Genomic DNA, 11,898 nt, shown 5'->3' on the forward strand with positions numbered 1-11,898 from the left:
ACTCTATTGGAAGTATTCTATAGGCCCCTTGGTAGCAGCAGGGATACTGAGCAGCAGATTGGGAGGCATATTTTGGAAAGTGTTAAAACAGGATTGTTATCATGGGTGTCTTCAACTTCCTTAATATTGACTGGCACCTGCTTAGTGCCAAAGATTTAGATGGGGAAGAGTTTGTTAAGTGTGTTCAGGAAGGATTCCTGTCACAGTATGTTGCCAGGCCAACAAGGGGGAATGCCATATTAGATCTAGTATTAGGTAACGAACAGGGTCAGGTCACAGATCTTTCAATTTCTTTAGCATTGTCATGGTCAAGCATAGAGTCAGAGGACAGGAAAATATTTAATTGGGGAAGGGTAAACTATGAGGCTATAAGGCTTGAACTTGCAGGTATAAATTGGGGTGACATTTTTGCTGGGAAATGTACTATGGGGATATAGTCAATGTTTAGAGATCACTTGCAGGATGTTAGGTATAAATTTATCTTGGTGAGGCAGAGAAAGAATGGTAGGGTGAAGGAACCATAGTTGACAAGAGTGGTGGAAAATTTAGTCAAGTGGAAGAAGGCTGCATACATGAGGTTTAGGCAACAAGGATCAGATAGATCTCTTGAGGAATACCAGGTAGCAAAAAAGGAGCTTAAGAGGAGGCTGAGGAGAGCAAGGAGACGTGAGAAGAACTTGGCGAGTAGGATGTGAAGAACAGAAGGAAGACAGGAGTGAAGATAGGACCGATTAGAGATAAAGGTGGGAAGATGTGCCTGGAAGCTGTGGAAGTGAGTGAAGTCCTCAATGAATATTGCTCTTCAGTATTTACCAAGGACCTTGATGATGGTGAGGACAATATGGATGGGGTCAATGTTCTAGAGCATGTTGATATTAAGAGAGAGAATGTGTTGGAGCAGTTAAAATGTATTATGATGGATAGATCCCCAGGGCCTGACAGAATATTCCCCTAGCTCCTTCACAAGGCAAGGGAGGAGATTGCTAAACCTCTGGCTAGGATCATAGTGTCCTTGTCATCCACGGGAATGATACCGGAGGATGGAAAATGTTGTTTCCTTGTTCAAAAAAAGGTACTAGGGAAAGTCCAGGTAATTATAGACCAGTGAGCCTAATGTCTGTGGTGGGCAAGCTGTTGGAAAGGATTCTTAGAGATAGGATCTATGGGCATTTAGAGAATCAGTCTGTTCAGGGACAGTCATCATAGCTTTGTGAAGGGAAGATCATATCTCACGAGTCTGATATAGAGTTCTTTGGGGAGTCCACCAGACATATTGATAAGGGTAGTGCAGTGGATGTGATCTACATGGATTTTAGTAAGGCATTTGACAAGGTTCCATATGGTAGGCTTATTCAGAAAGTCAGAAGGCATTGGATCCAGGGAAGCATGGCCATATTGATTCAAAAATGATTTGCCTGTAGAAAACAGAGGTTCTTGTGCAGGTAGTACATTCTGATTGGAGGGTTGTGTCTAGAGGAGTCCCTCAAGGATCGGTTCTGGGACCTCTGCTTTTTGATTTTTATGAATGACTTGAATGAGGGGGTAGAAGGGTGGATTGACAAGTTTGCAGATGACACAAAGGTTTGTGCTGTTGTGGATAGCGTAGTGGATTGTAGAAGATTGCAGAAGGAAATTGATAGGATGCAGAGCTGAGCTGAGAAGTGGCAGATGGAGTTCAATCCAGAGAAGTGTGAGGTGCTACATCTTGGAAGGACAAACTCCAAAGCAGAGTACAAAGTTAATGGCAGGATTCTTGGTAGTGTGGAAGAGCAGAAGGATCCCTGAAAGTGGCCTCACAGGTAGACAGGGTAGTTAAGAAAGCTTATGGGGTGTTAGCTTTCATGAATTGAGGGATTAAGTTTAAGAGCTGTGAGGTAATGATGTAGATCTACAAAACTCTGGTTAGACCCTATTTGGAGTACTGTGTCCAGTTCTGGTCATCTCATTACAGGAAAGACTTGGAAGCACTGGAAAGGATGCAGAGGAGATTTACCAGGATGATACCTGGTTTAGAGAGTCTGCATAATTAGCAGAGATTAAGGGAGCTAGGGCTTTACTCTTTGGAGAGGAGGATGTGAGGTAAAATGATAGAGGTATACAAGATACTAAGAGGAATAGTCAGTCAGCACCTCCTTCCCAGGGTACCACTGCTCAATACAACAGAGCATGGCTTTAAAGGTAACGGCTGGGAAATTCAAGGGAGACTTTAAAGAAAGGTTCTTTTTTACCCAGAGTGGTTGGTGCATGGAATGAACTACCTGGATCAGTGGTGGAGGAAGGTACACTGATGAATTTCAAGAGAAGACTAGTTAAGCATATGGATAAATTTAAAGTGGAGGGTTATGTGGGAGACAGGGTCTAAAGATCAGCACAACATTGCGGGCTGAAGGGCCTGTACTGTGGTGTATTGTTCTATAGACGCCATGTAGTTTTTTTCCGCACTAGTAATATGTGGTAATTCTTTCTCGCCCGCAGAGAAAGAATCTCAGGGTTGTATTCGATGTCACGTATGTACTTTGACAATAAATCTGAATTGGAGTTAGCATGTTTAAATCCAACTTAATTTTTTTTTAAATTTAGACATACAGCACACCAATGGGCCCTTCCAGCCCATGAGCCACTTGCCACCCAATTGACCTACGACCCCTGTACGTTTTCAAGGGTGTGAAGAAACCAAAACACCCAGAGGAACATGCAAACTCCTTAGACAGCGCCGGATTTGAATCCAGGTCTCTGGTTTTGTACTTTTATATATTCAGAAAGTTTCTGACCTTAAAATGTTGAGAATTTCTAATGGCATTTACTGCAACCTCTTCTTGCATCATTGTTCAATGTTTATTGTAAAGGGAGTTCATATTTTTAAATGTCTACATTTGAATTCTGGTGTTAAAGGTTGCAATACAAATCACATTTGCAATTGATGAAAAATTAAATTTATAGATTGTTACACAAATCATTTACAAGATTGGAACAATAAGCCAGGCAGCGACAGGTTTTACAAGAGAAATTTGTGACCCCCTTACTCACATGCCCTCATTGGAAACTATTAAAATAGTTACCCCCGTCAAAAAGATTTAACTAAACAAATAACGGAGAGCCACCCATTTTAAAATGAATGATCAGCAAAATTCTTCCAGACAGCACCTTATCAATCAGATAAACAAACTAGGCAAATTAGAGTAGTAAAGTAGCACAGGCAAACAAGCCAGATATTTAGGTCAGGTCACAGGTTCATCGACTCAATGGTTATTGGCATTTCTCAAACTGTTAAGTTCCACACGCAGACTTGATACCTCCAAACAAGTGGAACATTCTTAAACACCACGTTTAAAAAGCAATTCTGTAAAAACTCAAAAATTTTTTTTAAAGTCAGAAAATGGAATAGTAAACTGTTTAAGAATGTAACAAGTTGTGAAGTTACTTTTCAAGGCCTCTTGGATTCCTCACAACTAGGGATTGCTGCAATTTCCAAATTACGAGCTGGCTTTACATGGAAATGGAGAATTTTAAGTACAAATCTACAGGTCCAAAAGTTGATAGCTGAAGAGGTATATGCTCTTACCAGTGACAAATAATTCCAAAACATTTCAACATGCTATCACTTATTTTTCATTGTCTCTTTTAATTTAATACAATTAGTTTAGTTTTTCTTTACTTGTTCAGCTGCAGCAAGTAAGAATTTCAGGCATATATAATGGATTGTACTATGTACAAGATCAGCACCTATTCAGGAGTAGGATTTGCTGCATCTCTTATAAAGACCAGATAGGGCCTTAACAACCATTTCCCAAGAAGCATTCAGAAATCCTCCCTTGGTATCTTCAAGTTTGTCCATACTTTTCTAATTCTGGGTCAGAATTTGCACCTTCTGTTTCTTCAGAGCTCTATACGCTTTAATGACCCTTTCTCGTTCCTCCAACATGATCCTCTGGCGAGCCATTGATACATTGGACAAGTTGACATCCAGGGAGGTCTCATTTCTCCTCTCTGAACCACATTTGCTGTCCCCAATCAGAGATTTCAGAAGTAACTGTCTCTGGCCAGGCTGGAAAGATCAAAGTGAGTTTAAACACTAAGAAACAGAGATCATGGACCCTTTTATTGGTGATTAAACATTAGACCACCGCTTCAATGGCATGCACTTAAATATTTCACATTCTTCACTTTTTTATTGAAATGTTAAAACTACAATAAGCTTTACTTTCATGATCAATACCAGATTAAAATCTTAAATTACAAAGCTCAGGGGTATGTAGGTTTTATTACAAGTATTTGCGAACATTGTCATAAAAAGTTAAGTCTTGAAGAAAGCTATCCAGTCCATTACTTCTGATCTGAATATTTCACTTTGTGAACATCCTTTACTGCTCATTAATTTCTTTTAATGTTTCTCTTCATCAAGCAACAATTTAATGGCCTTTTAAGAGTATTTATCAAATTGATTCAATAATAATGTGACAAAGAACTCCAGCTTGTATTATTCTTTAACCTCTTAATCCTAGAATTTGTGCCTTCTTCATTAGTCTTACCATGGAACTTTGGAAATCACAGTCAGAGCTGATAGCTTTTCTTTAATGTCTTCTCATGTGTTTTGAGTTTGTGAGAAAGGAAAAGCAGAGGACAAAACATAAATGTAGCCAGTTAGAGGGATTGAAATGTGTGTATTTCAATGCTAAGAGTATTAGGAATAAAGGGGATGAACTTAGAGCAAGGATCAGAATGTGGAACTATGATGTTGTGGCTATTTCAGAAACTTGGCTGGTGGAAGGGTAGGATCGACTGATACAGGTACTGGGGTTTAGGTGTTTTAAAAGGAATAGGATGGGAGATAGTTGGGGGGAGGGGGAAATCAGGGAAGTAGCATTACTGGTCAGGGATAGTATCATGGCTATTGAAAGGGAGGACGCTACAGAGGGAGTGCCCACTGAGTCAGTGTGGGTGGAAATCAGATAAAGGAAGGGAGCAATCACTATGCTGGGAGTAATCTATAGGCTCCCAAATAGCCCTCAGGACACCAAGGAGCAGATAAGCAGGCAGATTTTATAATGGTGCAGGAAATACAGGCTTGTAGTTATGGGTGATTTCAACTTCTCTAATATTGACTGGCACCTCCTGACTGCAAAAGGGATGGATGGGGATAAATTTGTCAAATGTGTTCAAGAACGATTCCTGACACAGTATGTGGACCGACCAACGAGAGGAGAGGCCATACTGGATCTAGTTCTGTGTAATGAACTTGGTCAGATGATGCAGATACTTACCTCACGTGGTCCCAAACTCTCCTGTGGTAGGACATGTGCTTTGATGCGCACACCGTGTTTTTGATCTCTATATGTTCTGTGAATGATATGGTATTTTGTTTTCTAGTGTGAAATTCATCCTGTCAAAAGTAGTATTTATGTAATAGTTCCCCATAAATTTAACATTTAAAAAATAGTTTACAAAATTTGACTATTACACAAATATATACGGCAAATTGTTCCATAGGCAGAAGTCCGCAGCTGTGAATCTCCATGTCTGATCAAGTTGTACTGATAACCATAAGCACTGCAGATGCAGCCTGACCTGCTGAGCATTTCCACTATTTTTGGTTTTTATTTTAGATTTCCGGCATCTGCAGCTTTTTAATTTAAAAAAAATTATCATTAATAAGTATTAAATTAAGGTGCAGGGGTAAAAAAAAAATCAGTGGCAGATGAACATCCATGTCTACGTGACACATGTTAATGATTAGTTTGGAGGTGGGAAACAAAGAGTAGGGATAAAGGAAACCCATTCAAGAGGGATGTAACAAGTGATGCTCCTCAACGATATGAACTGAAACATCACTGGACAATAAAGGTATAATAATAATAACAAATTAAGACAGTACATTTCACGAAATAAGAAACATGAAAGGATAAACGTAAATCATGAAAACCTAATACAGAGGCACAAAAGGTAATACAAAAAATATCTCCAGAAATATTGGATTTTATCCCAATAAAGCTGAAATTTAGAACTGAGGAGCCATTCTTCCCCCAGAACACACGTTCAGCTTTCAGAATCACAGCTCAAAAGATATCTTGGCCTGAGTGTGGGAATGGCACAGAAATATTTTAAAGGTTTAAAATGAAAGAATAAGTTGCATAAATATGACTCATATTTAATTACATTTGGAAGATTGAAGATGAATCTAATTGAAAGGTTAATATGATTGAATGATTTGGTGGAAAAGGGACAGCAATTTCATCTGTGGAGAAAATCCAAAATAAGGAGGAACAAGTGTAAAATAAGATGGAAATGGTGGAGGAACTCAGCCGGTCTCACAGCGTCCATTGGAAGTAGATAGATTACCGGCGTTTTGCAGACTTCTGTGTTTCACAAGGGTAAAATTAGAGCTCAGTCACTTTGGAGTGAAGTACTTTGTCATTTCAAGGTTACCAGAAATCTTGGATATCCTCTTCCTTACAACCCCAATAACATTGGTGGAAACTGGATATTTATAATTTCCAGGCCAAGAATTGCATAACAATTAAAGATTATCAGATATCGCATCAAGGCAGGCAAGTAGAGCTGAAGTAATGATCGACCATAAAACTGTAAGAAGAGTTAGGAACAAGAGATTGGTTGGCCCAGGTACAAACCAGATGATTTCAGATATACAAATCTATGAAATATCAGGTGTGAAGGTGCAATGTCATTGCGAAGATTGAATGACAGAATGGTCAAACATTAGTCAGCAATGCTAACAAATGGTTTACTCATTAAAATCCACTGAATCTTTCCACATTTTCCATTTCTATTCCAGGCTGTTAATACTCTACTTTGTTCATTCACCTCAATTCAAAGTATGGATTTATCTAGAGCATATTCCCTATGCCATAAGTGTTCTGTGATTAATAAGGGATTACTTAAGGTGGTACGTGAGCGGAAAGAAAAAGTTTGAAAACCACTGTTTAAATCATTCCAAATTGATTCGTTATGTGCACAGTTTCATAACTCCAAAAGAAATGGGCCAATGACAATTATTCACAAGCAAAATATTTCAGTAACAATTGGGTCTAGAGCAGTGATTCTCAACCTTCCCTTCCTACTCACATACCACCTTAAGCAATCCCTTACTAATCACAGAGCACTGATGGCATAGGGAATACTTAAAGTGGTATGTGAGTGGAAAGAAAAAGGTTGGGAACCACTGATCTAGAGGGTGCCTAGTTACAAACTGAAATAAGTCACAAAGGAAAGTGATTCAAAAGCAACTTTTTAAGAAAGTCTAAACAGTGTGTGTGCCAAACCAAAAAGGCAATTCTATGGTAATTAGCTCACAAAGCAACAAGAGAAGGAATTTGAATAGAATAGTGGTGACAGGAAGTAGCAGACATTAAACAATTCCAGATTTCATGTCACTGGACTTGCGCAGTGAGAAACGTTTACCTTATTGGTAGTCTGGCTCTTCCTAGGTTTAGCAGTGAGGGTGGGCGGTTGCATGACCACTTCTCCAAATTTTACAGTATCTGCAAAACAAGATCAGCTCTACTCTGAGAAATGAGCTTTAACCATACTATGGACCCTTGCAGCACAAACACACCAAAACAATGTTTTCATCTTATAGCTTCTCCATCTCCATCACATCCATTTTGATAACAGGACTTCCTGTACTGCTTTGAGAAGTCTCATCTTCTGCTCAACTGAAGCTTTCTAATCACCATAGTTAAAGGTTTTACCAGTCACTAACATCCAATCCTTGTCACAGTACTTTTAAAAAAAAATATAGCCATGGGACTGAAACACCTTCCTTTCCATTGTATCTATTTGCATTATCCAGGGACTCCAACACTTCCATTTGTTCTTTTCTTGCTTTAAATAACAAATAATTTTTTTGGACAACTTTGGTCTATATGTTTTCTGTCCTCTCCACACTCCTCCCTTAATGCATCTTAAAAATGTTTGTCTTCTCACTTTTCCACTTAGATTGACAAAACATTGTTTATTTTTCTACAGATGCTGCCCAATTTGCAATTTATTTCCAATGTTTTTTTGTTTTTGTTTTAAAAAAAGACCGATGCAACTCGTTTTTAAAATCCAGCCTTACAAATTATATACTCAACTTTGTCCCAAAAATCAGATCATTTTGGTTCCAGACTTTTTATTTTATGACACTCAATTTCAGCTTTTTGCCACAGAACTACAAAATGATGGTGTATTATAGCAATCTGTCAGTACAAATATTCAGTAGGCAGCCATCTCAGGAGAGACCTCCACACCACTGACACTTCAACATTCCTGTGACATGGCTCACAAGAGATCCTGGTGAGCAGTCAGGGAGTGAGTGAAGTGCCCCATCTAGTGACCTCAATGAAAATAACTTCAGAAGTGGAATTTGTCAGAAGTACCTTTTAACCACCCTTGTCAAATTTAAATTTTAAATTTAAACATACAGCATGGTAACAGGCTGTTTCAGCCCACAAGTCTGTGCTGCCATTAACCTACACCCCCAGTACATTTTGAACAGTGGGAGAAAACCAGAGCCCCGGAGAAAACACATGCAGACAAGGGGAGAACATACAAACTCCTAACAGACAGAGCGTGATTTGAAACCTGGTCTGTTCCCGATCGCTGGCGCTGTAAAGGTGAGGCGCTAACCGCTACGCCAACAGTGCTGCACTGGTGCACCTCCCGGCTGTGTGCTCAACCCACTCTAGTTCATACTACTGACTCATGACTGCATCATCAGATAAAAGAGGATTTTCGAGTCACACTACAGAGGTGGAAAATCTTGTGATATGATGTGAGTCTCAACGTGGACAAGACAAATGAGATGATTGTGGACTTTAGGAGGACCAAGGATGACCACCCTCCATTACACATCAATAACTCTGTAGTTATGTCCAGTTGTGTCTCTACATGTTTTGCATCAAGGACCAGAGAACACTGTTTCTTTTCTTTTTAATATATTTTAATTAAGTTTTACATAATCAAACATAATGAATGACAAGTACATAATAAATCAATTGTATACAAGCAAATGCATATCAAGGGAGAGGAAAAAATAGTAATAAAATGTGCATATCTATATTAAGTTACTTGTAATAACTCCATTTAGTAATAAACATAATGAATGCAACCATGTCAGACCCTTTATTAAACTATTAAAATAATAAGGATGAAATAAAAACCTAAAGGACTAATCTAATCTAATCCCCTCCCTCTAATCAACATTGCCTTTTTTAAAGAAAATTATATCAATAATGACCCCTGGAGAACAGACAAAGAATTACCGGAATGTATAATACAGTGGATCCCTGTTATAACATAATCGTTTGGATCAAAAACAAACATCATGAAAAAAGCAGGGTCACGCTAAATCGGGGTCACGAAATATAGAGTCTTACAAAAATACACATACAATACCTGTATTTGCAATTATCTTTTTATTTCTTACAATCGAAATTTTATTTCTTAAAAAAGCAACCAAGTGTTTGTTGCCTAAATGCAGCATGTTGCTGGCGGTGAGCGAAATCCAAAAAGCTTCTGAGCTGGAAGATTTTGTGGTCCACATCCTGAATCTCCAGCCAACGAAGGCTAGCCTTGAGTACTCAATGGCTTCAGACACTTTTGGGGTTAGGGGTGAGGGTGGAGGCTCTTCATTGTCATACTCCTGTGGTTCAGGAACTGGTGCTATAGTAATGTTACTGACGATCTCAGGGTCCGTCAAATGCTCATATGTCTGGCATTCGTTGCTGGCAGAGTACCAATGGTGAAAATCCTCTTTGCTAATTTCAAACAGCCTCTGCGTCTCACCCACCTCTTCATCTTCCTTAGTAGAATGTCATAGTGAAAAGGCTGGACCCAGACTCTTCTCCCAGTATTTTCCCCACACACACAGAGCTGACTGCTGCCCAGCCCTTCCCTTTTAAGTGGCAAACTTCTTTAATGTTCATGCTTTTCAGATAGTCCTCCAGCATCATTGATTCATCTATAATTCTACGAATTAATTTACGCCTGTAATTCTGCTTGAACACAGAGATGATCCCTGATCTAGGGACTGGATCTTAGATGTAGTGTTCTTTGGGAGGTAAGAAACTCCGATCTTTCTGTCGCGGCTTACTACATTGGCAGCTGGCAGAACAGTTGTCTAGCTTTTGCTTATATAAATAAGCGCGGACAGCAAGGACAAAAGTTTTGTAAAGCCCATCCTCAAAGAGGACACTGGTTATTTAAGTACTACTGCTATGCATGCACACCAACAGCAAAGACTTCACGTTGACATGATGGAAACAGTGGGGCGAGCGAAATTTGCCAGTCATGAGCAGTTTTAACTTATGTATTCCAGTCTTGTTAACATAAAACAACATTAGGCGATCTTTGCATTATTTGAACCCCTCATGTCAATTGGCATCTTCTTTGTTAGGCAGCATGTGGTCTGGGATCATCTTGTAGCAGAGGCAAATTTTGTCACAGTTGTACACTTCTTCAATGTAGCCACCTTCTTCTAAGAGAGTTTTTAGTTCTGCTGGGTATTCGCTGGTGGCAGCACTGTCAGCTGAGCAAATTTCTCCAGACACTAACACTTGAGAAATCCTGTGACGGCATATAAAACTTGTCTAGCCATCCATTGCTAGCTTTGAACTGTGAGGTTTCTGCGTTAATCTCAGTTTGAGCCTTAAGAATAGGCCCGGCAATTGGAAAGCCTTCTGAGCATGCTTGAATGAACCACTTGACAGGGAGTCATTGAGGCGGACATCTTTGGCTATCTTTGTGTGTTTGGCCTTAAGTCCCTCAACTTTCCAAAGTGAGGCATATAACTTATCTTCCTGAGATTTCCAGCCACAAAGTGTTGATTGAGGTATGCCGAGGTCGTGTGCAACTTGGGTATGACTTTAATTCTTGATCACATCATTGTGCTTGAAGCTCATCTTTCACTGAAAAAGATTTTCAATTCCATTTTGATCTGAAAACAATTTTGATTCCGGAAAAATGTCATAACACTGATCGCATTATATCTGGGTCAGCCAGTGCTTATTGACTCTTCCAATTATAAAAAAAATTCTAAGAATGGGCCCCATAATTTCATAAATTGAAACTTTCTATCTTTAAGTACGCTGTTTCTAAACATAATTAAGTTCAATGTGCAAAAGCAGACGACATGACTTTTTGTTTTACCTGTGAGGATGTTATTTTCTTGTATTTTGTTTATTATTTTTTGGTTTTAGGGGGGGTAGGAAGGGGAGAGGGAGGGTGGGGGGGGGAGAAAAGAGGGAAAATGTCACTGTGTATATTTAATGAATATTTCTACATAAACTTGACTTTTTGGTTATTAACAGTGAGCAATAACTTTTGTTAAATGTTCACCTCCATACTTCAGAGGGCAAATGCTACTTGTGCATTCCTAACGTGGTTCTGGAACAACTGTTAAGCATTAGCTATTCTCAGGATGAAGGAAATAAGCCACCAAGGCAGTGCTAACTGATCTTTGCAGAATGATATGCATCAGTCAGGTTTTCGTCAACTTGTAGCAGCTCAACATGCAGGTTGCCTTGCATGTATCTGGCATTATGGTGAAAGATGTGATTAATTTCCAATACTGATCATATGCAAGACAGGAGGAACAATAGGGGAAAAACAGACTGTGTTTTAGACCAGCTATTCACAATGTAGGCCCTGGGAGCCACAGTACATTTAAGTAAAAGCCTGGTTTTCTTTTCACTTCACAGAATATAATTTTTATTTAGGTCTTTATGTAGTCCAATAGGAAAGAAACCAAAACTTGACTACCTCACATGGAAGGTGGCCCATAAACTTTGAGCATAGTCCCGGGGGGGCCATAGCCAAAAAAAGGCTGATAATGGCTGCTGTAGACCAGCCTTGATAAAGGAATTAAATTGACAGCAGGCAATAAATTTAAGCAGAAAACAT

The 11,898-nt window shown here is 39.2% G+C and overlaps 1 protein-coding gene across 10 annotated transcripts in view; it reads right to left on the minus strand.

Annotated features, from left to right (window-relative positions):
* Positions 1–11,898, minus strand: part of ccdc137 (coiled-coil domain containing 137) — a 196,250-nt gene that overhangs the window by 176,184 nt on the left and 8,168 nt on the right. Inside the window, exons 5-6 of one of the 10 annotated variants that reach the window (XM_069929979.1) lie at positions 7,417–7,496; positions 2,918–4,045 (exon numbers count right to left, since the gene is read on the minus strand). The exons of the other annotated variants lie outside the window; for them this stretch is intronic. Of the exons in view, the coding sequence (XP_069786080.1) occupies positions 3,842–4,045; positions 7,417–7,496 (284 nt within the window). The 3' untranslated portion in view covers positions 2,918–3,841. Of the gene's footprint in view, positions 1–2,917; positions 4,046–7,416; positions 7,497–11,898 lie in introns of those variants that run through there. 10 annotated transcript variants of the gene reach the window in all.

Source organism: Narcine bancroftii, chromosome 3, assembly GCF_036971445.1.
Source record: "Narcine bancroftii isolate sNarBan1 chromosome 3, sNarBan1.hap1, whole genome shotgun sequence".
Taxonomy (NCBI): Eukaryota; Metazoa; Chordata; class Chondrichthyes; order Torpediniformes; family Narcinidae; genus Narcine; species Narcine bancroftii.